At 41.5% G+C, this 27834-nt stretch overlaps 1 protein-coding gene, 1 long non-coding RNA gene and 1 other non-coding gene across 8 annotated transcripts in view; 1 reads left to right on the top strand and 2 right to left on the bottom strand.

Annotated features, from left to right (window-relative positions):
* Window positions 1-19768, bottom strand: part of GMEB1 (glucocorticoid modulatory element binding protein 1) — a 30744-nt gene extending 10976 nt beyond the window's left edge. The window contains exons 1-5 of one of the 6 annotated variants that reach the window (XM_088790763.1): window positions 19583-19768; window positions 13647-13820; window positions 7550-7707; window positions 2018-2130; window positions 1190-1314 (exon numbers count right to left, since the gene is read on the bottom strand). In XM_088790763.1, coding sequence (XP_088646889.1) covers window positions 1190-1314; window positions 2018-2130; window positions 7550-7677 — 366 coding nt within the window. In that variant the 5' untranslated portion in view covers window positions 7678-7707; window positions 13647-13820; window positions 19583-19768. The other 5 variants (XM_088790761.1, XM_088790766.1, XM_088790765.1 and 2 more) reach the window with 5 other exon arrangements.
* LOC148755583 (uncharacterized) lies at window positions 13811-19005 on the top strand. The gene is made up of 2 exons (XR_016018592.1): window positions 13811-14746; window positions 18722-19005. It is a non-coding gene; the product is annotated as an uncharacterized LOC148755583 (long non-coding RNA).
* Window positions 19769-25218: 5450 nt separating the features above from the next.
* LOC148755581 (U11 spliceosomal RNA) lies at window positions 25219-25352 on the bottom strand. Its single transcript, XR_016018803.1, has one exon. It is a non-coding gene; the product is annotated as a U11 spliceosomal RNA (small nuclear RNA).
* Window positions 25353-27834: the final 2482 nt, after the last annotated feature.

Genomic DNA, 27834 nt, shown 5'->3' with positions numbered 1-27834 from the left:
TGGTTGGGTTCAATGTTGCAAAGGCTATTTAAATAAACTGAAGTAATCTATCCAGCTCTAATGACAAGATTCAGGATATAGCGGAAAGAATTAATACAGTAGAAACCAATAACATGCAGAGCCTTGAAACTCTGTAATCTTTAATGATTCTAGGATGATGATAATGATGGTGACTACTATCTATGGGTATAGCTGTGACTACCAATGGTGACAGAATAAGCAATAATTTCACATTGTGCTCTCATGATTTTTTTTTATGAATAATAATTTTCAATAAACTCTACCATAATGCACATCAGTGTAAGGCATTTTATATATATTATCTCAATTCATTTTCTAGCAACCTTAGAGCATATACATACATATGTGATTACTCGTATTTTAATATATGAGGCTCTGAAATATTAAATAACTTGCTCAAGTTTACCCAGCTAGTCAGTGATGGAGATGGGACTCCATTCATCCAACAATTATTTGTTGATAAATACGCCAAGCGCCATTCTCGGTGCTGGCGATACACTGGTGAACAAGATAAACAAGTTATCAGCTCTCAGGGAACTTGTATTCTGGTGGGACTTGAATCTAGGTCAATTTCACTCCAAAGTTATTTTTTTCTACTGTGATGCAACGAGATTACAGTCACAAAATTTAAAATATTGATATGAAGGCCAGTCGGTGGTCCAGATGGTTGGAGCTCCGAGCTCCTAACGCCGAAGTCACCAGTTCAATTCCCACATGGGCCAGTGAGCTGCGCCCTCTACAGCTAAGATTGTGAACAACAGCTCTCTCTGGAGCTGGGCTGCCGTTAGCAGCTGGAGGTCACCCCCAGCTGCTGTGCAGCCATGGGCTACTGTGTGCTGCCTTGGGCTAAGGTGTGCTGCTAGGAGAAGCCGGCAGCCAGTGTGAACGGCTGGCAGCTGGTGAGAGCTGGCGTGAGCTGCTGTGAGCGGCTATCAACGGTATCAGCCGGGGGAGCGCAAGGCTCATAACACCAGCATGGGCCAGGGAGCTGTGTCCTACACAACTAGACTGAGAAACAATGGCTTGAACCGGAGTTGGGGGGGAGGCGGAAGAAAGGGAGGGGAAATATACATTGATTTGGTGGAAGAGAGAGAAGAAGCACTGAAACCACACCCTTTGAAAACAAGAAGCCCCAAAATAGGCCCCAGCGAGGAGAAAAGACAATTACCTTAACACACTTCACATTTATTCCTGGACACACAAACTTCTTCCAGAGGAGAATGGCTTTGCTCTCCCCACATGTTATGGGGTAAGCAATTTCCATATCCTCATTTGCTTCTATAGTGCTTGCATCTGAAAACGGAAAAAATACCAGTTATTTATCGAACACTCTTCCCCAAACCTTAATTCAAAATCTCTAGTCTCCTGGTTCCTTTGAGAGGCTAACACTGGCTGGTATTGTTTAGAAACCCACTGAAAGAAGTTTGGCACAACAGCTTTCTTACTGAGCTCCCACAATACACCACACCAGACACTGTGCTATATGCTTTTACATGCTTAATCTTATTTAGTTCTTACAACAATGCTGTGAGACAGTGATTATTTCCTATATTTTATTAATACATGTATGTATGTAGAATACAAAAGGTGAAGTGATTTTCCCGAGGACACACAGCTAAGAAGTGGGAAAGCAGGATACAAATTCAGGTTTGTCTAATTTCAAAGTTTCTTTCCACTGACTGCTTTACAATCAACACCTCATTAGTCTTCATCAGCAACTTCCCTAATGACAGGGATCAACCTCCACTTTCTTTGTGGGATTTTTATAGATGAAAAAGCTTTCCAGCAACCCTAGCAAATTGATGTTAAACAATCAACGGACAGCCCTTGCAACTGAGTCAGTGGTGTTTAAGTAATCATTGTGCTACCATCAAATTGACGGCTGCAGTATTAGCAGGGCACACTGGGTAGAGGATAAAAAAGTAAGGCATGAAAGGTAAGAAATCTCAACCTAGGAAGCTAAGGTCAAATGTATTAGAATAACAAAAAGACTTACCAATCCCTTCTTCAATTTTGTGTATCGTGTGAGTTTCTACTGCTACAACTGCTGTGTTATTCTCGGACCCAGCTTCATAAATCCTGTTGTAAAAGTGTCCATCGATAAACAAACTACATAAATCATGAAAAAATTAATATTCACAGCATGGGGGTTAAGAAATTTGTTTTACTCTATCTCAAAAGGAATAAAGTAAATATACTTTACAACTGTATGTTAGTGCTTTGACTAGTTCCCCATTGTTTTTAAACTCTAAGCTGCCCTTGACTACTTAGCATCTACTACCATGGAAATCAATCAATAACGTTCCTCATCTCAAAGGAAATTTCCTCTTGCTACTGTATGTACACCAGATTTTTCCTTTTATAACTTTAAAAGCTCATGACATAAAATGCTGCCTCAAATATAAGATTAAGTCATATTACAGAACAAGACTAGAAAGTAATACTGCTGCACAGTTCAAGACAGGAAGAAACTGTTGACCATAGAAGTTGATGTCCCTTGTTGGAATCTAGGCACTGAAGCATTTTTTGGCACTTTAGCATTTTTTTAGGCACCATAACCAACTACTGACTTGAGCAGAGCCTAGTGAAAAAAAAAGTAAGAGAGAGACTATGCCCAAAGTAACTAACAGTAACTAGAGGTACCACTTTGGAAAAGTGTCTCTTTAAAATGTTTCTATTTTCTAAGAAATGGGCTCATATAACTTAACATGATAAGTGATGTTCTTTGTTTAATATGTATAATAAACCTAATGTGTTCATTATTGCACCTTGTTATTTGAAAGCAGCCTGAATAATCTCCTTTGCATCAGTGATTACCCACCCCCCACAGTGTTGCCTCTAGTTCTGACCTCCCTTCTGAATTTCACCTCCCTTCTGAATTTCACACCAGGACAGTTAACTGTTAAAGGAATAAATACACTTGGATACCCCATAGGACTTCGTTGAATTCATTATGTCTAAAAGAAGCAAGTTCTCTTCCCTTTCTTGCCTCCCAACTACTCTTCTTCCTACACTCCCCATCCTTGTTGGTGGCACCACCCAGCATTCTGTAGCCTAACACAGAAGCCTAGGAATTACACTAGATTTCTCCCTTTCCTCCTCCTCAACCCCCACATAGGCAGTCACCAAATCCTGGCAGATGAGTCTCTTTAGTACCAGCCATCCTCCCTGTCTCCATTTCCACTGCTACCGCCTTAATTCAGGCTGCATCTCCTTGCATCTACTTCTATATTCCCACTAGAGTAATCACCTAACTTCCTCCTTAAAACCCTTCGAGAACTCTCTCCTTGCTGTGAAAATAAAGCCCCAAATCTTTGATTTTATACTGAAGTCCCTCCAAGAACTAGCCCCTGGTTTCAACTCTCCCCAAACCCCACTTTACAATCCAAGCCCTAGTCATACCAACTATCTGTGGTTTGCAAAACTGTCATCTTCTCTTACACGTTCTTCTGTCTTTGCTCTTCTCCCTCTTCCCAGAACATCCTTCCCCATCTACTATTTGTTCTTTTTTTTCCTTTTGAATAGCCCCACGATGATTTTTCTTCCACCTCAATCTCTCCAGTGTAATCACCCACTTCCTCCTTTGTGATCCAGCTGTACTTTAGGCTTTTGTCACCACCACACCTAAAACACTTAATACTAGTACTGTATACTTGTTTACCTGTCTGTCTGCCCTTTTGGCAAAGTCTAAGGGGTCCCCAAGAGCAGAGATTATGTTCTATTCATTTGTTAATTTTGTATGCCAGGACTGTAACATACTAACTGGAACATGGCAAAGCATCCATTAATGGATGGTCAATAAATGAGGGTTGTAAAAAACATGCAAAACCACTGCTTCAAGTAAGATTAGTAAACTCATTCTAAATTGATCAATATGTACAAAATCCCTTAAAAGAATAAATTCTTATTTATACATAATTTCAATAACCAGTAAGTTGTACCTGGGGTAAGAAATAGGGGCATATTCTATATTTTTATGAGTAAACAAAGTTTTATCCTAGAAAAATTTTCTAAAGCAACTCAGAATAGTGATGGGTTTGGCTTAATTTTCTATACCTACTATAACTATAGTCAAAAATCGTAAAACATTCAAAATGTTAAGACACTGTTAAGATACTGACATGCTTTATAAATCGTTAACGGAAGGTAAAATTATGTTTACTAGAGCTTTAAAGTTAAGTCTATATTATTGTATTCTAATTTTCTGAAAACTGAAAATCCACATATAGTTAAGTTCTTTTTATCCAGAATGTCAAGGAAAGATATTCTGATTAACTGAATGTTGGATTAAGATTATTACATGAACTAAAGGATACCCTACTGATCTGAAAGAGTTTATACATCTTCCTAAGAACTTAAACTTTCTTCTAGGGAGCATGAGCATGAAAGAGGAAGTGGGGAGATTATTCTACAAATTGAACTAATATTCCACTACATTTGGACTGAATTCCTCTACAGAACAAGATTGAAGTCAGGGGCGGCCTGTTAGCTCAGCTGGTTAGAGCACCGTGCTCTGAACAACAAGGTTGTCAGTTTGATCCCCACATGGGCCACTGTGAGCTGCGCCCTCCACAACTAGATTGAAACAACTACTTGACTTGGAGCTGATGGGTCCTGGAAAAACATACTTAAAAATAAATTTAAAATGTTAAAAAAAGGAAAAAGAATGATGTCAGCATATTTAGTAAACTTACGTAGTACTAAAAACACTATCCCTGATCTCATTATGTTAGAAATTCTATTATGCATCCAAAATAAATTGGAAAGCCAAGAACAGTAATAGAATTCTAGTATCTTCACTCCCCGAGAAATTTTTGAGTATGTTTTACCAAAATTGATCTGAAAGGTTAATAACCACTCTTCCTTTGTTTTTGTTTTTTAAAGAAAGCATATGCTGAACAAGTCATCTTATGTTGAAAAGCTCCCAGAATTAAAAGCCTTCTAAATACCTTAGTGCTTATGCTTTTTTTCAGGGGGAAAAAAAAGTTAAGTGTGGGCATATTTTAAAGCCAATCTATTGTTATTCTGAAAGTATCATCTTGTACAATGTGTCAGGTTCCATGTAATCATATGGGAAGACAGTTATCAAACACTCTGCTTTATAGTGTATTCCTGAAATGTGTACATAATAAATACTTGAAAAAGTATAAAATGTCATATATGTAAAAGCTAAAAAGATTTATAAGTCCTATATATTAAAATCTAAAAATATTTATATAAAATCTCTAATTATTTCTTTTGGATAAAATCGTTACCAATATATTCACAGCAAGTCATTTGTGTTCTTTGATTATTTCTTTCCTTCCTACTTGAACCTGCAACCAGTCAGGTTAAGTACTGAGGCTGAAGACAGACACCTGATGAGTTCCATCACTGTCTCAAGTATATTAAACTTATGAGACTTGTACTTCTTATCACTAGTATCAATGTTTTTGTTCCCCACTCATTTTTATAAGAGGCTAAAATGCAATAAAATATTCAAATAATTAAAAACACAATTAGAGAAATCAACTGAGCATCAATTGGCAGGCATCTCAAAATGCAGTACCTCAAAACGTTTATTCATGAACTCATACACTAAATTCAGTGTAAACAGTGGATTGGGAGTCAATATATATGCTGTACAAAGATGCTTATATCTGATCAAACAATGGGAGGTTTCCAGAAAAGACAACATCATTTGGAAAATAAGAAACAGGCAAAAGAAAAATAAGTGGAACTAAATCTTCAAAATAATTAAGTCTCCAGCAGGAAAGTTTTTTTCTGCCTTTACCAGGGACAGGATAAGTGACAACTGGAGCACTTTGGGAAGATAGAAGAAATGATGACTCCATGAGAAAATAAAGCTACGTACCCTTTAATTCTTCTTCATGTACCAAAGGGTAACAACTACAAGTATGTGTATGTGTAGCAAATGGAATGCCCACACAAGTGAATTTGAATAAGCACGCATAATCTGTTGGTGCCAATGAAAATGTAAATCACTCTATTGACTGTATGTCCGAAATTATTTATATCAGCTTTCCCTTACAGATCTTAGACTATTTCCTTAATGCTTAACAATATTCAGAAATGTAAGCAAACTATGATTATATTCCTAAAGCTAAAAAGTCCTTATCTTTTACAGATACATACTAAAGTCTGGGAGTTGCTTTAAAAAAGATCAGGAGTGGGTGGAAGTAGAGAAGAAATAAGACTGGCCATGTATTGATAATTGTTGAAGCTGGGCAACTTGGTACTTACATGGGAGTTCATTATAGTATTTTATTTTTGCGTACAGTTGAATTTTCTGTACTAAAATGTTTTTAAAATTACCAAGAGAGGTTGTCTTTCTCTAGAAGTGTTTAAGACAAGGTACATTACTTAGTAGTTCGGAATTAGACTATATGTTTGCCCAAGAACATTTTTAATCATATGAAGAATCTTTTATACATTCCCAGAGATAAAAATAACTGCTTCTCTCTCTGTAGATCCAATTCTTATTTACCCTTCAAAAATTATCAATAGATAATTTTTTTTTGTTATTGTTGTTTTTTTAACTTTTATTTAGTTACGTGTGTTTTTCCAGGACCCATCAGCTCCAAGTCAAGTAGCTGTTTCAATCTAACTGTGGAGGGCGCAGCTCACAGTGGCCCTTGTTGTTAAGAGCACCGTGCTCTATGGGGCGACCAGATGGCTCAGTTGGTTAGAGCGTGAGCTCTGAACAACAGGGTTGCCAGTTAGATTCCCACATGGGCCAGTGAGCTGCGCCCTCCATAACTAGATTGAAGAACAACGACTTGTAGCTGATGGGCCCTGGAGAAACACACTGTTCCCCAATTAAAAAAAAAAAAAAAAAAAAAAGAGCACCACGCTCTAACCAACTGAGCTAACTGGTCACCCCGAATAGATAATTTTTTTAAAAAACTTATTTCTTCTTTCAAATTCATAGTGGTCCTCTGAATTGAAAGCACTTCCTAACATGCCATTTAGCACTTCTTAGATTTTGCCACATAAGTGATCCTTTTATTTATACGTATGTGTTTTTGGTTTGCACATTTAGACTGCAAGCTCCATGATAGTCCAACACCTTCATAACACATGACATAAGAGTAGGCAGTTGATACATATTTTTTGATGGACTAAGCTCGATAATTTGTCCATCCATGAGAGTCTAGAGAGCTTCTGGTAGGAATACTTTTATAGTTGCCTTGCCTAATCTCCTCTGACTCTAACTACACTGTCTTTTGGTAAACATGTACCAAGGCCCTGTGCTAAACAGTGTGGATAAATAAAATGAGGGAGCTATGTAACCTAACCTCAAGGGGCTCACAGTGGAGAAGAGGGGGAGTGACAAAGAAACAGTTAATCATTGTAATAAATATTAAAATGACGAATACAGCACACATTACATTATAGAGATGAAAACTTAGCCAGCTCTGAGATTGATGTTGAATGTTCCATTGTGATAAACAATCATAAATTTATAATTTCCCCATTCTTTAAACCTCCCAAACTCTTCAGAATATTCAAATCTCTAGTCACTTACCCTTGTTGCACAGGCTGTAACTGCAAGATCACTTGAGTTTTAGTGTCTTCAGGGTTCTCCCCTTCATTTCCTTCAGTGGGTACCACAACCACATCCCCCACTGGGACACTCACTTCCGCATTGGCCATCTTTCACATGAAGTCAGATAGCTGAGTCTGCTGTCAGAAACAAGAAGCACCAATGATTTCCTCTGGTTTGAAAAGATGGCAACCATAAGAAAGGAACACCAAAATAATGACTACCAATTCCAAGGGTCACCCTGGAGATCAAGGATGAGAACATGAGAAAGGGCTAACATTAGGCTCTGATCTTTCCAGAAATGCCTCAGTACTCATTTGCTGTTATAGGTTTTCTTAGTATGAGTGATTCATCCAATAGTGTGCTGAAGCCAGCTCTATCAGCTCCTGAGAACCGATTGTACATGTATCTTCCTAACTCCAAGTTTAGTGACGTCAACTTGGTAGTTTAGAATCAGTGACTGGGAGTATATACACCACAGAAATTGGCAAGCACTACAAATCAAGTTGGGGTTTTTGTTTGTTTGTTTTTTTCCTAGAGATCTGGTTTACAGCACACCACTAGCTCCATCCCAAACAGTAAGCTCTTAGAAAGTAGGGCTCTATTTTCTTTGCAACCAACCGTTACACCTCATCAAGTGCTCTGTCTTTGGTAAGTACTTGTAAGTATCTGCTCTATGGGAAGAGAAAGATGACTTGCATTGTGTAGTTGCTTAATAAATGCTGAATCCAACTGTATGACCTCTAGGAACTTAATACCTCTTTGCCTCAGACTGAATGAAGAGATCTCACCTAACATCTACCTTGCTGAACTGTTAGGGAAACCAGTGTCCAGTACCCCGTGTTCCTTGACTCTAAAGTATCTGAAAGCATTGTCCCAATTTCAATGAAAACTCAGGAGGGCCACAGGATATTCTGCAGCTGTTAAGTCTTCACAGTTGAAAATAGAGAGTCACTTAAGAGAGTACAGGTGAGAGCACTGTATTTACTTAGAAGTGAGTATGTGAAGATGCCTAGGCCTGTGCTGAATGGAGTAGGCACATAATGGATGCACGTTTGAATATGTAACTGGTAGTCAGATGACCAAATCCACATCTCAGCTCTGCCATAGCACTTGTTTGCCTATAATATACATACTTAAGCACAGCACTCAGTCTCCCTCATTTGGCCCCAAAATACATTTCCAGTCTTATCTGTAACTATACTATCCCAAGAATCTTAATTTAAACTCTAGCCATACCAACCACCCACTGTATTCTGAATATACTAGGTAGGTGCAAAACTAATTGCGGTTTAAAAGGTTAAAAATAATTGCAAAACCACAATTACTTTTGCATCAACCTAATACAATACTTTCAGGTTTCTGTACTTTGTTATTCCTTAAGCCCCAAGCTCCTTTCTCCCTCATCTCCTTCTCCCTTCAGGCCCAATTCAAAGCCCACTCCTCTACATAGCCACTGCCAAACCATTTTCTTTTCTGCAGTGCCGCAACAAGTGGTTTGTAGCTCTCCTCTACTGTTTATCACACTGAGCCCTGTATTGCAATTAATTGAACAGATATTCATCTTCATAACTGCACTGTACTCTCTGTCAGGATAGGTGATACTTATCTAAAAATTTTTTTGTCTCCACAGACCTGCTCATCATAGGCACTGACATAGTTTGGTTCAATCAATTTTTGTTTGTATTTGACCTAGTTAAAATTCCTTATATCTGACTTATACTTCTGCCCTTTATGATTCTCACATTCAAACTTTGTGCCGGAATTTTATACCTCCTGTATCCAAAAGCCTCTTAAAAATATCTTGTAGGCACCTTAAACTTAACTCAGGTACCCTCTCAAACCTGCTCGTGTTTCCTCCTTCAGCAAATGGCACTACCCTCCACCCACTGGCTCAAGCCAGAAACTAAGGAGTTATTTTTTACTCCTCTCTTTTTTCTCTTTCTAAAGCTAATCAACCACAACATCCTTTATCCATTCTATCACCCATATATCTCTTTTTAACCATCTCCCATTCTCCGTCTGTGCTGCCACCACACTGTTACCTGGATTTTTCCAGGTGCTTCTCATCAGTATCCTAAACTCTGTTCTTGCTCTCCAATCCATTATCTACAGAGCAGACAAATTGATCTTACTAAAGGCCACAGGCCATTTCTCTATTTAAAAATCCTGCAGTGGATTCTCTTTGCTGCTAGAATAATGTGCAAACACATTAACATGGCTGACAAAATCTTCCAAATCTTTCCCCTGCCCATCCTGCTAGTCCCATTTCTCATAGTTCCTCTCACATTGTGGGCTCCTGTCATTGAATTTTTCCCAGTTTCCCAAACATGCCGTATTTTCTCACTGGAGCCTTCACACCTGTTTCCTTTATCTGGAATTGTCTTTTCCTTCCTCTTCGGCTAGTCACTACTAAATTTCTGTGACTTATTTAAAACATCACTTCCTCGGGAAGGCCTTCAGTGACTTCTATGACTAGATTTGAGCTTGTGTGCTCCCTCAGTGCCTGTAGCATGCGTCCCAGCCATCATCTCACTTTATCAGCCTCTCCACCAGACTACATCCTGGGAGAGCAAGGATTGCATTTCTTTTTCAACAGGTCCCCTGTGCCTAGTTCAGTGCCCAGGACACAGCAGTATAATAAATAGTTTTCAAATATCAGACTTGTCTACAAAACTGCCTATCTAAAACTTTCTAAGGAAATCTGGCACATAGCAGGTATGTAATATTTTTCTTTTAATAATTTTTTTTTTTTGTAATGAATGACTCACCTTACCCTAAAAGACTTCTACAATTTTCTACTTTTCTACCTTAGGGGATATAAATTTGCTTAGGCAGCTATGCTAAGCTGCCAGGCTTAATGCCCATCATTATGGCCAGTTCAACAAATATTTACTGAGTCTCTACTCCACATCAGGCATAGTTAGGCTCCTTGGATATGAAAAGGGACAAAATAGGAACTACAGAAGGAAAAAGAGATGCATGACATTGTCACATACTAGAGGAAAAAAGTAATTGCAAGATAATACAGTACACAATCTGAACTTCTGTAAATTAAAGGTTTAAAACTAGAAAAAAATAAAAGAGAATCAATGGATGGATTTGGCTGGTTTCTGGCAATAGAACCAAAACAATTAGGCCCCTTGAGTCTAGAAAAAGCCAAAAAGGGATATGATGAAGCATACAAATACCGTCAAATCCTAGAAAACTGAACCAATAGACATCTTCAAAGTTTGAATTATAAAAATGTAGGTGAATTAAAATAATAATCACAGCTAACATTTGTTAGACACTTGTTTACTGTCAAGCACTATTGTTACTATTACATATTTAATGAATTTAAAAGATGTAATACCTTAACCTGTATCAAACTTATATTATTCCAAAAAGGTGGTTTAAATTTTTAAAAAATTAATAGTTTAGGTGAATTAACAGGTTAGAGAAGCAGAATTAGTAGGATGCTTCTAGATTCAACCTTCTACCCTATGGTTGAGTCGTCTCTACAACACTCTGAATAAGTGGTTGACTAACAACTTGATTAATACTTTCCTAGGAACTCATATTTTATTCCTTACCCCTCCCACACCTGGAACCCAGGAGGAATGTTCTGGCTCCTTCTCTTAACTTCTGAGAGTTATCAAAGAAGATAATTATAATCATCCACAATATGTCTCTCAGTGTCAGAGACACAGGTCTGATTCAACATGGCAATTCTTACATTCTTTAGAGAAGTTGGTTTGGGTTGAATATCTCTTATTACCCTAAATACCATATTCAAGCAAGTAACCTGAAACCAGTTCTTCAGTCTAACTGCAAGGTCATCTCTTTGAGCTGAGTGTAAACTGAAAAGTAGCTCTTGTTTATAGCAACAAAAACTCCTGAGGCAAGACAGTGAGTTGATCCTTTGGGTATTTTATGGAAGGGGCCTTCCAGTATTCACTGTGTTATCATACAACACTCCCTGTAATTCTAGGGGAACACACATAAAGCTGTCAAATTTATGTGAAAAGTAAAAATCATTTTATAGTTATTTTCAAAGACAAAAAAGACAACTTGAAAACAAATTCATGTCTGCTCACATAAACCATCGGAAAACTAAACAAATGACATCTGACCTACTTTGGATTAAATTTTTTTTTTTGTCCTGAAAACTAATGTTTAAAACATGACAAGGTGCAAACACGAATGTCACATGATGACTGGCATCGAGTTGGTAGTTGATAAAGAATAAAAGAAATACCAGATATCCTGAAATTTTCTAACCCCAAATGTATTTATTCCACACTGCAGTGTAATTTTTGTAGACTGTGTATTCTTCAGAAATTTCCAAGTTAAAACTTGAAGCCAAAACTCCTTGATTTTTTTTTTCCTTCTTTATTCCTTCCTGAGCATTTAGGTGATCCAGAGTATATTATACCAGATACAATGAAGCCAACACAAAGGCTACACAGGACCACTGTGAGGGAAATAGCCAGAGCAAATGAAGTTCAGGGTAAGTCACTATTGGAGACCACTTATGTAGGTGTTTGGGGAAACAATGGAATAAAAGGATTATTTGAAGGGTCATCCTACTAGAGTCCAGGGAACTTCTGCTTAGGACAAAACCTAAATAAGGCCCAAAATAACCCAATGAAGTTGAATACAAGTGAGCTATTCAATAAATGTTTGAAGTAAACATTAATGGTTGACTGCTGAAAAAAATCGTCAGTAGATATTAAATACACATAATTGATAAAAGGCTGACAAATTAGGGGAGACTGTCCATTTAATGAAAAAATCCCCTCCAAAGCACTTTGGTAACCATCAGGAGAGGCAGAGTGGGGGTGGAGGGGGGAGAATTCCTCTATGAAGACTAGTATTATCTGTTTGTCCCTTTCCCTAATCCTCTAGGTTAAGGAGGAAAACCCCATTTCTTGGTTCTCCTAAACAGAGCCCCTTTGGTGTCTGCTATGAAGTGGTTTTGAGGTTTCCCTCATCTGGAGACGGGAATACAGGCCTCCTTCTGCTCCTAGGACAGCCAAGCCTTCCCCTGATCCCTCGGTCAAGGCTTGACAAGCCTTCCTTAATCTTGTGGATTACGCTCCAGGGCCCGCAAATCAGATTATGCTCTCATCTCTCCCACTCCTCAGGGGACACCTGGCCAATTCTCCTGTCATTTCCCAAAGTAGGGGGACTCTGAGCGTTCCCTCAAATATCTTCTTTCCGGTCCTCAAAAACCTGTTTCCCCACCCCCGGACATACCAGGTTACCCCGTTTTCTACCTCTATTTGAGATACTCAAATCCTTCATTCCCTCACAGATTTGGACCCTTTTCATTCCTTCTTCAGGAAGCTTTGAGGGGTCTTCCTACCGCCCCCTCATCTATAGAAAGGCAGAGGCACCTGCCTTTCCCACAGGACTGAATGGTCGAAGCCTCAAACGCGCCCCTCGGTCGAAGCCTGGACCCTCCTTTCCTCAGACCCCATTCTCTGCTCTTGTTCCCCAACCAACGCTCCGAGGGTCTCCCTCCGGGCAGGCATCCAGGCTTCCCTCACTTTTCGCTCCCCGCCCCCAGCACAACCCAGGCCTCTCCCCAGCTCCACATCGAAAGGCCTGGTGCTCCCTGGAACCAGCCTCTGGGGATACCCCTAATCCCGGACCCCTCGCCAGGGTCCTGGGCGTCCGGGCCTCTCAGTCCGGACTCTCTCCGGCCCCTCTTGGCCCTTCGGACGAGGACTTCCGGGCACCGCGGTCTGGGGGCGCTGGGGCCCCCCCAGTACCGGGCTCGCCGGCCCCCACTGCCCTCAGCCGGGGGCCGAACTCCGGCGGCTCGGCTAGCCGCACTGGGGGCGGCCCGGCTGCTCGGGCGGACCCAGCGGCAGCGTCCCCCCACCCCCCCGCGGCGCCGCGACGTCCGCTCGCTCCCCGGCGGCGGCGGCGGCACGCACAGGGCGTGGGGAGGCGCCCGCGGAGGCAGCAGCCCCCCGCCCCCTGTGCGCCCGCCCGCCCTCGCCGGCCGCCGCGCGGCCCCCGCGTCCGCCCCCCCGCCCCCACCCCACCCCGCGCCCGCGCCCGCGCGCCCACCCCTCCCCCTCCTCACCGTCTCCGTCGGGCGGGCGGGCGGCGAGCGGCCAGGGCGGGCGGGCGACGGAGCATGCGCAGAGGCCGCCACGGCTGCTACTGCCACTGCCGCCGCCAGGCCGGGCTTCAACACTTCCGGCCGCGGCTGGCGGCGAGCTGGCGCCTTAAAGGGGACGCGTCCCTATTGCCGACCCTGGGGAGGATGAAACAGCCGGAGGGATCTGAGTGAGCATTTACCTAAGCAGAGGTCTTCTGCTCTGAAAAGTCAGTGTTGAAAAAGAAGCTAGGGACCCTAATAACTCTTCTGCCCCCACTTCATGGATGAGGAAAAGGAGGCCTAATTAAAGAATCACCTCATCCACAATTGGGCAAAGGCAAGTCTCTTGACTTCTGAAGAACTCTGCCCCTTTTACCTCCCAAATCCTGTTTTATGAAACTTACATCTTACCAGAGCTCCAGAAATTATGACCCAACCATCAATTTGGCATCAAAAGATCTGGCTGAGTATGTAAAGTTAATAACTGGTCACAAGTCCTTGAACAAGCTGCTTACATTCTCTGATCCATGCACATTTGCCAAACCTTCCTGGTTTTGAGGGCCTAGGTGAAGGTTCTTTGGGGGAGTTATTTGACAGCAATAAACCTCAGTTTCACTTAAGGCATAAGGTTGTTATGAGTGTTAGATGTTCTGGGAAAAATGTTTAGGAAAATCCCTGGGGCCAGTAGTAGTAATTAGCAAGTATTAAGACCTTTCTATGTGGGAGATTGCCCGTCAAAATGGCAGGGTAGGTAAACGCTGTGCTTCCCTCCTCACGACCACATCAAAATTACAAGTAAACTACAGAGCAGTCGTCATTGAGAATCGCCTGAAGTCTACCTGAACAGAAGTCCTAAAACTAAGGATGTATAGAAGAAGGCACATCGAGACTGTTGGAAAATAAAAGGATAGTTAAAAAAAAAAAAAGACCTTTCTATATGGCCAGGCCTTGGGGAAGATGCTTTTGTCTCATAATCTTCATAGCAACCCTACTAAGTAGCTTCTTTTCACTCTTGTCTTACAGAAAAAAAAAAACAGGAAGCCAAAAGAAGTTAAATCCCTCAAGATCACAACCTGTAAATGGTATAACCAGCATATAAACTCAGGGCCTTTCTTACTCCAGAATCTACTTTTCTAACCACTGCTTTTAACCACTAAGATGGTTGCTATCGTTATTAAGAACAAATGAGGTGGTAGTTGGTATGCAGGCACTTTTTTGAGAGGGAAAGGAGAAGTGCTTCCCCATCTTGCCTCCTGTAAGTCATGTCTCTGCTCCCCATCCCCTCTGTCATGAAAAGGTGACAGAGTTTTACAAGTTCTTGATTCAAGGACAGGTAAGGCAGCCCAGGAGTAATCAACAGAACTGAAGTTGGGGCGGGGGAGGGGGTGGTCAGGCAAGCTGAATTTTCTAGGCTTGGCTTTAGCAGCTCAGGGTTCTCAACCAAGTCACACCTCCCTTAAACCTTGATTTCTTCATCTGTAAAATAGAGGTGATTTGCCCACTGTGCCCAACGCTCTCAGGGCTGTTTCAAAGATCAAAGGAGGAGCCTTAGTATCCATGTTAGTTTAGTGTCTGTTGGTGTGATCAAGAACTTACACATTAGCGGATGATTCTGAATGTGATGGGGGCTGGTCATGACTGGATTCTTAACCTAGGTGAACTATTCCTAGTGGGACCATTTATATCTTTTGATTATACATCACTCATTGAACATTTACCAAAACCCTGTCCCTGCCTTCCAGAAGCTCTAGGTCTACCTTCAGAGACAGAATTGTAAACATACAGGACAATACTGTGTGATAGGTGTTATGCTGGAGTTATAAACAATGCACTGAAAAAGTGCAAAGGACTCTCCCTGGAGAAGTCCTCAAAAGCTTCACAGAGGAGGCGGAGGTATTTGAGTCTGGTCTCAAGGATGAATAGTTCATCAAAGGGAAAAGTGGGGAAGAGCATTCTAAAAAGGACGACATGTACAGAAACAAAGAAGTAAGAAATGATGGGAGATGGGGATGAAGGAGGCTGGAACCAGAGGGTTGTCATAAGGAGGAAGGAGCTATCCTGCAGAGGGTGGCGACCCCCGGGAGGTTTAAGTCCTCTCCAGATACACGGCTAACACCCCGCCCCAGCCCACAGGACTTGCTTAGACCACTGCAGTAATTTCCCAGGACTCAGCAACCCTGTCCATCCCATCCTAGCACCTAGCGTAATCTCTTAAAAGAGATAAAGTCAAATATGATCTCCCTGTTTAAAAACCTTTTAATAGCCTCCCATTGCACTTAGAATGAAACCCACATCCCCCTCCAAGACCACCATGCATGATCTCCTTCCTGCCTTCCTCTTCTCTGCCCCTCCGCCCCTGTGCCTTCCCTGACTCCCCACCTAAAGTGGGGTCCCCAGCCACATTCTTCTCTATCACTGCTGCCCCTGGTTCCATCAGGGCACCTGTCACATTCATTTGGGGGACTATTTTAGAGCAAAACCACAGTTGACAGGACTCCCCTCCCCATGCCCGAGTTACTTTCTCTCAACACCCTTGCTTACTTTCATAGCAATCCCCACAATTCGAAATCCCCTAGATTATTTATTTACCTGTTTTGTGTCAGTCTTTAAAATTTACCCTACATATATTTGGAGCAGAGTTTGGTGCATGGCAAATGTTTGTTCATCGAATGAATGAATGATCTGAAAAATTATAAGATACAGACTAGAGAGGAGAAAGACCAGGAAAAGAAAACTATGTGGGAGAAACTGCTATGATCATGCAGGCAAGAGAGAAAGCGGGCTGCAGGCAGGGCAGAATCAGGACACATCAGCAGTGTGATGTGCTCCAGACAGTTCCAAATTGGAACCAACAGGCATTAGTGGCCAACCGAGTATGGGGGGTGAGAAAGAGAAAGGGACAAGGTGACGCCCAGGGAAGAAACAAAGCAGGAAGAGTTAGTTGGGGATTAAGGGAAAGTAGAAATGATGAGTCCATTTGGATTTGTTGAGTCTGAGTTGTCTGAGGGACATCAAAATGAAGGTGTTCAGAAGGGAGTTGGATGACTTGTCCTAGGCAAGAGGGCTGGAATTTAGGACCTGTCATGTAGATGGGACCACAAAAGCCAAGAGTGGATGAGGTCACCCAAGAAGAGTGTGCAGAGGGAGGGGGCTAAAGGCCCAAACCTGGGGAACATTAAGCCTTTGAGGAACCTTCAGGGACCAACCAGAAGTGATCAGAAAGGTTAGGTTCCTGGACAGAGGGGAGAGAGGAAGCCCAAAGAGCAGTCAGGGAGCTTCCAGGAAGAGATGGCACCAACAATGTCAGATCTTGGCAAAGCTCTGGCAAGGAAAAAGAAGCCACTGGCTTTGGCAACTAAGAGGTCATTGCCGATACTTCCAAGGTGGGGTCACCTCCGAGGTTGGGGAGGAAGCCAGATTGTGATGGATCAAGTAGTAAATGGGAAGGGAAGTGGCAGAAACAGCAAGTGGAAACAATTCTTTAAACATTTTTGATAGAAAGGAGGAGCTAAGACAAAGCAATAAAATGACCATTTTTAAGAGGAAAGTCATGTGAAGGCTTTCCTTTTTTATTTTTTTGTTCACGAAATTGTTTTTCCTGCTAATGACGTGTTCACTGTAGAAAATTGTAAAGCGCATAAAAGAAGCAGAGGGAAAAAAAACACTTTAACATCTGGCATATTTCCTTCCAATCTTTTTTCTATGCATTTTTTTCCTTTACCTGGATGAAAATTCTTGAATGTATAATTCCGTCTTATGCTTTTTTTCCTACTAAACATTGTATCCTAAGAATTGAAGAGAATTTTTCTTCTCCTTCTCCTTCATCTTCTTCATTTTTGATTTGAGAGACAACTGAATGGCCAATTTGTTTGTATCCTCCCCTCTAGCATTCTTGGGGTCTCTCTGATATCTGAGCAGATCGATTTTGTTTGGTAGATGATTCAGTTCATTTTGGGTGAATATAACATCTGAACAGTGGAAGAGCCAAAAATAACTTTGGGGGCAGCTGGGAGGGTTAGGAGAAGCCCCAGTGTGAGATGTTCAAGGCATCCAGGTCCCCTAAGAGAGAACAAGGGTGTGAGCTGGGCACAGACCCGCAGTGGCTGCAATCAGTTTTGAAACAGCAAGAAAACTAATGGGTGGTAACACCCAGGGCTGCTGAGATCTCACTAGCTTCCAGGCATTGCGCTAAGCACTTTAGATCTATACAACCTCCCAGGTCCTGTTATTAACCCAGTTTAACATGGGAGGTTAAGAACTTTCCCAAGTTAATCTGTTTATTGGCTGAGTTGGATGTAAACATAGGCAGCTGCCCTTCAGAGCCCATGCTCCTAATGACCCCTCCACTGTGGATCTTCTATCCCTGGCTACACGTAGAGTTACTTGGGGAAATTTTATAAAATACCCATACCAGAGTCCGACCCCAGATGAATTCAGGTGGGATCTATGAAGGTAGAGCCTACACATTAATCTTTTCTAAAATGTCCCTAGATGACTGATGGCCTGGTGTAAGAACCATGACTCTGCTGGCTCCTGAGTTTATTTACTCCATGCACAGTAACAGCAACAACAGCAGCAATAATAATGGCTAACACTCACTGAGTGCCATGCCATTCGAAGCACTTTATATTAACTTTAATCCCCATATGGTAGGTACTAGTAGTGTCCCCATTTTACAGATAGGAAAACTGAGCTTGCCTCGCTGGTGAGTGGTAGAGCCAGTACCTCTTAGCCTCTTAGCTATAGCCTCACCATTCTGATTTCCCAAGACTAGCTGCTCATCAGATTGAAAAGAAAAGAAACTAACATTGCTTGAGCCCCTTTCTTTGTGTCTGCCACTGTGCTAGGAGATTTCCCATAGATGAAACTCCTGGTAAGGAATTTGCTTTCTGGGTAGGGAGTGTTATCCCCATTTTCCGGAAGAGGCAAGACAGGCTCAGTGAAATTTCATAGAGGCACACCCTGGGTCACAAGGCTGAGAAGCCGCAGAGCTGCCACTCCTAATGGGGCCGTCCAAAGTCCAGGCTCTGTGCCAAGCCAAATTTTTCCTCTTCTAGGGTGCCACCTCCTGCCCAAGCCAGAGGTTGAACCTCCAGTGCCGCTAGGACCAGGCCTTGAGAGGAGTCCGCAGCAGGCCTGCTGGGGTCAGACCAGCCATTGGGTTCAGGCGCCATCTGGAGGGCAGCTGCTCCTCTACCAGCCTGCCGTGGCCTTCCCAGGATGTGGGCCCCGTGTGGCCAGAGCATCCAGTTTGGAAGAGGAGGTGGGAATCCTGAGCTTGTTTGATATCTCTGGATTGGTAAATGTTGATAACCAATTAAAAAAACAAACCTTAAGCATCCTTTGGGCCCTACATTACCCATCTGTGAAGAGGTTGTAGCCTATGTGTCCTCAGGTGGCAGCCTCTGGTAGCTGCTGTCAGCCTGGAGCAGTGTTGCCAGCTGCCTGGCCAGCCACTGACTCTGCAAACTCAACATGTCCACAACAGAATTCATAATTTCTATTCCCACCTCCCTTAGATCCTCACCACCAAACCTGCTTCTCTGTCTCTTCCGCCTCGGAGAATGTCACCTCTATCACTCAGTCACCTCCCAAAGAACGCTCTAATGCCACCTCCTCTCTGAATCTCCATTTGGCCCAGACCATCATCATCACCTGACTCTGTTACATTATAGACAGAACCTCCTAACTGGTCTCCCCACTTTCTGTTATGCTGCCTGCCAGTCTTCATTCTGAATTCCTCCAATGACTCCCCTTCCCCTTAGAATTAACCTTGAACTCTTCATCATGGTCTACAAGACCCTACATGAGCTGGTGCTGGGATCTTCTCTTGACTCCTTTCCTTTCTGTCACTGCTCCAGCCTCACTGGCCTTCTTCAGCCTCCCCCACACATGGATTTCATAGCCTTCGCCCTTACCGTTTCCATGGAATCCTGGAATGCTTTTCTTCAAGATCTTCAGCTGCCTCTTCCTCATCCTCCAGGTTCCAGCTCCTGAGCCAGTCCTTCCCTCTTCTTACTGTCTCCAGTGCGTCCTCTCCAGATCACTTTCTCACATTTCCTTCATAACCCTCACTGTCTCCTGACCTATATTGTTCCTTGTCTGTAGCCATTCCCCTCCCCTCCCCCACTTCCCCTTCCTTTCTACCCTATCCCCCACTCTACCTCATCCCCCCCCCACACACAGGTACACACTACAATGGAATCTCCTTGAGAGCAGGGACAAAATCTATTTTATTCACCGCAGGGCTCCAGCCCCTAAACATTGCCTGGTACATAGAGAACAATCAAAAATATTTGCTTGGGGCAGCCGGTTAGTTCAGTTGGTTAGAGTGGGGTGCTAATAACACCAAGGTTGCCAGTTCAATAAAGGAGGGCAACCGGGTGGCTCAGTTGGTTAGAGCGCGAGCTCTGAACAACAGGGTTGCAGATTCAATTTCTTCATGGGGTGGTGGGCCGCGCCCCCTGCAACTAAAGATAGAAAATGGTGACTGGACTTGGAGCTGAGCTGCACCCTCCACAACTAGATTCAAGGACAACGACTTGGAGCTGATGGGCCCTGGAGAAACACACTGTTCCCCAACATTCCCCAATAAAATTTATTAATTTTTTTTTTATTTTTGCGTATTAAGGACTGCCTACACTTGTGTGTCTACCTCTCTACCCCCCACCCTCTGCATCACATTCTCGGGAGCCAGAAGCCACTAACAGATGGAGAGTGAATCAGAAAAGGAGGCAAAGAGAGAAAAGGAGGAAGTTCTGCCAATGGATAAAAGAAAAAAACAGTCTGGGATGAATCTAGATACAGTGAAGGGAATCATCTCCTGCCCCACCCCTGCCCCAACTCACTGCCCACCACCAGGACCAAAACAAAGGCTGACTTTTTGGTTTGGGACTCAGAGAGGATACCATTCAAGTCCTGCTGGCTCTGTGACCTTGGATCAGGCTCTGTGACCTTGGATCTGTCTCTGTCTCCGCCTCAGTTCTTTTATCTGTAAAAGGGAGATGGTAATAGTACCTCACTCACAGGGGTGTTGTGAAGAGCAAATAAGGTAATCTACACTCACAAAAGGACTTAGAATAATGTCTGGAATGTAGTGAGCACTCAAGAAATGCCAGCTGGTATCACTATTAATACTCCGACTGGCTCCACCCACCTGCTTTACAGAACTCAGACCCAGTCAGCTGCCTCCATTGGCCACAGGACCTTAGCTAAGGTCCTCTCTGGGCTTCAGTCCCTTGGCCTACTGCTTTGCCAATTAGAGTGTAAGCCTTCTGAGCTGGTGACCAACTTCCAAACCCATACTGGCAACATCATAGGCAGGCCCAAAACCTTGCTACCATCTTTTCTTTAAATTGTTTTATTCAGTTTTAATATTTAAAATCATGGTAAAATATACATAGCACAAAATTTACCATTTTAACCATTTTTAAGTATGCAGTTCAGCGGCATTAAGTACGTTCACATTGTTGTGCAACCATCACCACCATCCATTTCCAGAATGTTTTCATCATCCTCAAATGAAAGTCTATTCATTAAACAATAATTTCCTAAACTTCCCTCCCCGCAGCCCCTGGTGACTACTATTCTATTTTCTGTTTCTATGAATTTGACTATTCTTGGTATCACAAGTAAGTAGAATCAGATGACATTTGTCCATTTGAGTGTAGCTTATTTTACTTACCATAATGTCTTCAAGGTTCATCCATGGTATCTGTACTTCATTCCTTTTTATGGCCAAATAATACTCATTGTGTGGATATTCATTCATTGTTTATCTCTTCATTCTTTGATGGACATTTAGATTGATTTCACCTTTTGGCTGTTGTGAATAATGCTGCTGAGAATATGGGTGTACATATGTTTCTTCAAGACTCTGCTTTCAGTTCTTTTGGGTATGGAAATGGAATTGCTGGATCATATGGCAATTCTATTTTCAATTTTTTCTGGAATCAACATACTGTTTTACACAGTGGCTGCACCACTTTATGTTCCTACCAACAGTGCGCAAGTGTCCCAATTTCTCCACATTTTTACAAATATTTGTTATTTTCTGGGTTTTTTTGATACCAGCCAGGCTGATAGGTATTAAGTGGTTTCTCACTGGTTTTGATTTGCATTTTCCTAATGATTAATGATGTTGAGCATCTTTTCATGGGCTTATAAGTCATTTGTATATCTTTAGAAGAATGTGTATTTAAGTCTTTAGTCTATTGTTGAATTGAGTTTGCTTTTTTATTGTTGAGTTGTAGGTGTCCATTATATATTCTGGATATTAACCCCTTATCAGATATGTCATTTGCAAATATTTTCCCCCATTCTGTGGGTTGCTTTTTCACTCTCCGGTCAGTGGTCTTTGGTGCACAAATGTTTTACATTTTTATGAAGTCCAATTTATTTTTTTTTCTTTTGTTGCCTGTGCTTTTGGTGTCAAATTCAAGAAATCATTACCAAATCCAATGTCATAAAGCTTTTCCCCTGTTTTATTCTAAGAGCTTTATAGTTTTAGCTCTTATGTTTGGATCTTTGATCCATTTTGAGTTAAATATATTTTGTATGTGGTATAAGGTAAGAGTCCAAGAGTCATTACATGATCAGCTAACACACAGAAGCTCAGCATGCAGGAAATCCACTAAGGTCAAGTTTCTAAATCAGAGAACTTATTCCATAAAGTGATTATAGATTCTCAGGCTCCTAGCTGGGTGAACATTTCTCCTTCCAGCTCTTGATTATTTTTTTTTTCATATAGAAATTTATTGTCAGTTTTGGAGGCCAGTAGTCTGAAATCAAGTTTTCAGCAGCCATACTCCCTCTGAAATCTGTAGGGGAATCCATTGTTGCCTCTTCCTAGCTTCTGCTGGTTTGCTGGCAATCTTTGGCATTCCTTCACTTGCAATTGCAGCACTCCAACTCTCCCTCTTTTTCTTTTTTTTTTTTCTAAGGAGGGTGCAGCTCACAGTGGCGCATGCGAGGATCGAACTGGCAACCTTGGTGTTATCAGCACCACACTCTATCCAACGGAGCTAACCGGCCACCCCTTGATTTTTTTTTTTAACAGCTTTATTAAAGTATAATTTACATACTGTAAAATTCACCTTTTTTTTTTCGGGACAGCGGTTAGCTCAGTTGGTTAGAGCACGGTGCTCTTAATAAGGTTGTCAGTTCTATCCCCACATGGGCCACTGTGAGCTGCACCCTCCACAACTAGATTGAAACAACTACTTGACTTGGAGCTGATGGGTCCTGGAAAAACACTTAAAATAAATAAAAGTTTTTTTAAAAAATCACCCTTTTATAAGTGTACAATTCAACGATTTTCAGTAAATTTATAGAGTTGTAAAACTCCTACTGTAATCTAGTTTTAGAACATTTCCTTCACCCCCCAAAAGATCCCTCATGCCCTCAATCTCTGCCCTCACCTCCAGCCTCAGGGAACCACTAAGCCTACTTTTTCTCTATAGATTTGCCATTTCTGGAGATTTCGTGTAAAAGGAATCGTAATATGTGGCCTTCTGAGACTCACAGCTTCTTTGTGAGTCTGATTTTTCATCATTTGTGTTCCTGTGACTATGTGTCCTCATTATTTCTCTAACCTTGTCATATACCCCATATTTAATACGAAAGTATAGATAAGCAAAAGGAGAAAAGCTTCACTTTCCCACTAAATCTTTCCTTCCTAACAGATTCCACTGTAGTTGACATTCCTCTTGGGCATTCTGTGCAGTCAGAACAACTTATTCCTGTCAGAAGACCTGAGCTCACCTCTTGCTACTTTCTGGTTATGTGATCTGGTCCTCCCAGAGCTTCTGTTTTCTCATTTGTAAAGTGAGCAGTATAACACCACTACCTACCTTAATGGTTTGTGTGATGATTTATAGGAGCTAATGCATACTAAGTGCTTAACACAGGGCCTGGCATTTGATAAGCACTCCATAGAGGTAAATCATAAAATGCTTCTATTTCAACATTTTAATGAGTGCATACTATTCCATTGTATGGATATCCCGTAGTTGGTTTGACTTGGCTCGTATTGCTTTTGAATGTGTAGGCCAAAGGCCAGTAAACTATAGCTCCCTGGCTGTTGCCTGAGAAATTAAGAATAATTTTCACATTTTTAAATGGTTGGCAGAAAAAAAAAAAAAAGAATACTATTTTATGATATGTAACAATTATATGGAATTCAAATTTCAGTGTCCATAAATAAGGTTTTATTGGAACATAGCTATGCCCAGTTGTTTATATCTTTTGCTGCTTTGCAACAGCAGAGTTGAGTGGCTAGCAAACACTCTATGGCCACAAAACCTAAAATATGTACTATCTGGCCCTTTACAGAAAATTTTGCTGATACCTGGTGTAGGTAAATTTCCATTTCTCCTGCTTTATAAAAAACACTGCAATGAACATCCCAGGCCTGTGAGTCCAGGCCTCAGTGCTGTCTTCAGGCTTTCCTGTATCCTGCCGTGTGGATATAGTTTCACTCTGGCCATCTTGGCCTTTCCGTTCTTGGATTGTAGCACATTCTGCACTCTCAAGGCTTTGCCTCTGCTTAATTAAACAGCCCTTCTCTCCCACTTTGTCTGGTTGTCTATTTATTACTTAGGTTTCAGCTTCAAAGTCTTTGCCTCAGGAAAGCTTTCCCAGACATCCCTCTTCCAGCCCAATTCAGTGTTGTTTTCCCTTTGCTATTCTTTCCCTTTACTAAACTTAAGCGTTGTGAAGTCAGGTCAGTGACTTCAGGTCTATTGGATCACAATAAACATTTGCTGTTATAATGAATGACCCCCTTACCGCTAAATCTCCTCTTAAAACATAACTTTACAATGGAGGACATATACTTAGGAGATGGAATATCTGTTGCTGAATTGCTGTCCAGAAAGGTTGTTGTTACCAGCAGTAACAGTGTTACTTAACTGGTGTTTTAAACTATTGCCTCTATTTTATTTAGTTACTTATTTTGTTTTGTTAAGGAGGGTGCAGCTCACAGTGGCCCATGCTGGGATCAAACTGACAAATCTTGATGTTATTAGCACCATGCTCTAATCAACTGAGCTAACCTGCCACTCTGCCTCTATATTATTAAAGGAAAAAGAGAGAACATCAACAGCTTTAGGAAGGTGTACTCCTATGTACACCTGGTAAAAGAGACTTTTTTACAAAGTCAAAGTTTTAAGTGATTCCATCAGGAACCTGGGAGGAGTCGGGACATTTCTCCTGGCTGCATAAAGCAGTGTGCTCTTGGAGAAACCTACTACCCCCACTAGTAGTTACTTTGCTTAAAATCTCAATTCTCTGATTGGTTAAGTGGGAAAACTTGGAAGTGGGCAAATTTAGAAGTGCTCTTCCACTGAGAAAATCAGCGGCTCCAACAACAGAAAACTCATTAACCAGGCTTCAGACCAACACGCCAACAACATGCAAAATAACATTTAGGATTATAACTGGCTACCTCACGTAGCGCGTGACACAAGCCTAACTCATTTTATGTCACAATATGTATCACAAATAGCAATTAAACACATTATAAGCGTCTAATTTTTCCTATATACCTTAAAACAAGGGCGCCAGGACCAACGATCACCAGCTGCCCAAGTACCAAAAAATTATGCTTCCGAAATCTCTTGATGTCGATTCCGCACGCAGAACAATCAAGCTGCCCTGCGTGTGCCACTCACGACAGAAGCCCTTTTTAAATTTCCACTTACGAAAACAAAGTGGTAACGTTGGCAAATCCCTATTTTGATAAAGGTGAAAAGAAAATATATGTAACTTCGTACCCCATATTCCTGGAGTTGAGGAGGAAATTTCAACATCTTCTGAGGCAGAGGGAAATCTTCACAAGGAAACTATATGATTTGTCTTTTCATTTTTATTCAGAAGCAAAGTAAAAAAACAAAACAAAAACGTGGTTGATATGCAAATAACGCAGTGCTTGCTGGGAAGGTGCAAGCGGGCGCAGAGGAGGAGACAGAGGTTGCTGGAGGGAACCGCAAATCTCTCCGCGCTGCAGTGGGCGGGGGGTTGGGGGGGGGCGTCGCTCTTGCTGTCAGCTGCGCGGAAAAACCCGTTTTCAGGGGCTGTGGCTATCTATTTGGGGAAGACACGACTCCACCCTATTAAAATTGAAAATGCATAAACTTGTGCCACTCCTACCCATCCACCTTGAAGCGGCCTCAGCACGCGAGCACTGGAGTCACGGGATCATCGTAAGAGCGAAAAACGCAGCAACCTAATCTTCACTGTCACAACAACGGATTAGCAGAATGTAGTGTGTTCATAACGTGGAATGCTATCTGCTGCACTTTCAAAGAGTGTTAGACATCAAAAAACACTATATCATTAACGAAGGAAAAAGGCAATACTGCACTTGAAATGATTGAAGTATATCTAACAGATATAAAAAAATGAAAAGGGTGTTGAATTGGGTACCGCATGATACCATTAATATAATAAAGAGCATACACGTGTGCACATGAAACCCAGTGTTACCTATTTTCTAGGCCCCATATTTGTATTAACTTTCTTAAAAAGATCTGGAGGAACACAAAATGATTATCCCTGGGAAGCAAAGAGGGGATCAGGATGGGGGCCACTACACACAAGACTAGATTGACTTGTAATATTCTAATTTTTAAAAGGTATAATGGATTATTAGTGTAATTTTAATACTTGTGTAATTAAAATATAGGCCTTGCTCTATATTTTCTCCATTTATTTCATTTTTTAAAGTCAGGCTTAGTGAGGTATAATTTACATACAGTAAGTTCACCTTTTTATCATACAGTTCTGTGAGTTCTAACTCATACAGAGATTTGTCCGTTACCACAATCAAAATATCAAACATTTATATCACCCCAAAAAGTTCCTTTGTCCCCCTTCCTAATCACCCCCTCTGGATTCCCAATCCTGACACCAAGTGCTCTTCTCTGGCTCCATAGTTTTGCTTTTTCCAGAATGGTATAAAAATGGAATCACTCAAAGAATGAAATCTTACCATTTGCGACAACAGGGATGGACCTAAGGGTATTATGCTAAGTGAAGTAAGTCAGACAGAGAAAGACAAGTACCATATGATATCATTTATAATGTGGAATCTAAAAAAACAAACAAAGGAACAAACTAAAACAGAAACAAACTCATAGAAACAGAGAACTGATGGTTACCAGATTGGATGGGTGGGGCTGGGTGAACAAGGTAAAGGGATTAAGAAATACAAACTGGCAGTTACAAAATAGCCACGGGGATGTAAAGTACAGTTTGGGAATATAGTCAATACTATTGTAATAACTGTATGTTGTCAGGTGGGTACCAGACTTATGGGGGGAATCACTTCATAAATTATATAAATGTCTAGCCATTACACTGTACACCTGGAACTAATATAATATTGAATGTCAACTGTAATAGAAAAATTTTTTTAATGGAATCATTCACATATACTTCATTTTTATTATAAAAACGATAGGCATGTGTTCATTGTAAAGAAATCAAGACAGTACAGAATTGTAAGAATGCCTTCTCCAAACTAACAGTTTATAGTATTTACCTTGCCAGACTGTTTTCTATGTATACATCATACATAGATTTTTTTTAAACAAAAAAATACAGACTGTTAGGCATTTTACTTTCCTTAATATATTATAATATGTGGAGGTCCCTGTCCTCTACAAAGTAGAAGCTGCAAAGAAGGGACTCATGTAAACGGCTAACACTATAATAGGAAGCAGATGTGTAGTATACATTGGTGGGAAGACCAGATACAGGCACTGTCAATTGGGTCTGTTGGGACTTCTATAATCCACCAGTCATCTCTTAAAAACAAATCATTTCACACCTCTGCCTTCCCATTGCACGATAAAATACCATGTCCCCACCATAGCCTACAACGTCCTGCCTGACCTGACCCCTGCCTGCCTGTCCAACTTCATTGTCTGCCACTCTCCCTATCACCTCTTTAAGTTCCAGCCACTTTAGCCAGCTCTTTTCTAGCAGCTCAGGGCCCTCCATCACTAGCTTGATAAATCTAGTTTATTCTGGTATTCTCTCCTCTTACACTTTTGTGTACTTGCTAGTGGTCTGTTTCCCACTTCAGACTGTAAACTCTCTAAGACCATTGTCTTCTAATAGATACCCAGCACCTCGTTAAAATCTTGGCACACAATGAGCACTCTAT

Source organism: Rhinolophus sinicus, chromosome 14, assembly GCF_057876585.1.
Source record: "Rhinolophus sinicus isolate RSI-liver-muscle chromosome 14, RSI-T2T, whole genome shotgun sequence".
NCBI classification, from domain to species: Eukaryota; Metazoa; Chordata; class Mammalia; order Chiroptera; family Rhinolophidae; genus Rhinolophus; species Rhinolophus sinicus.
Note: the sequence above shows the minus strand (reverse complement) of the source record. Positions and strands in the feature narration are given on the sequence as shown.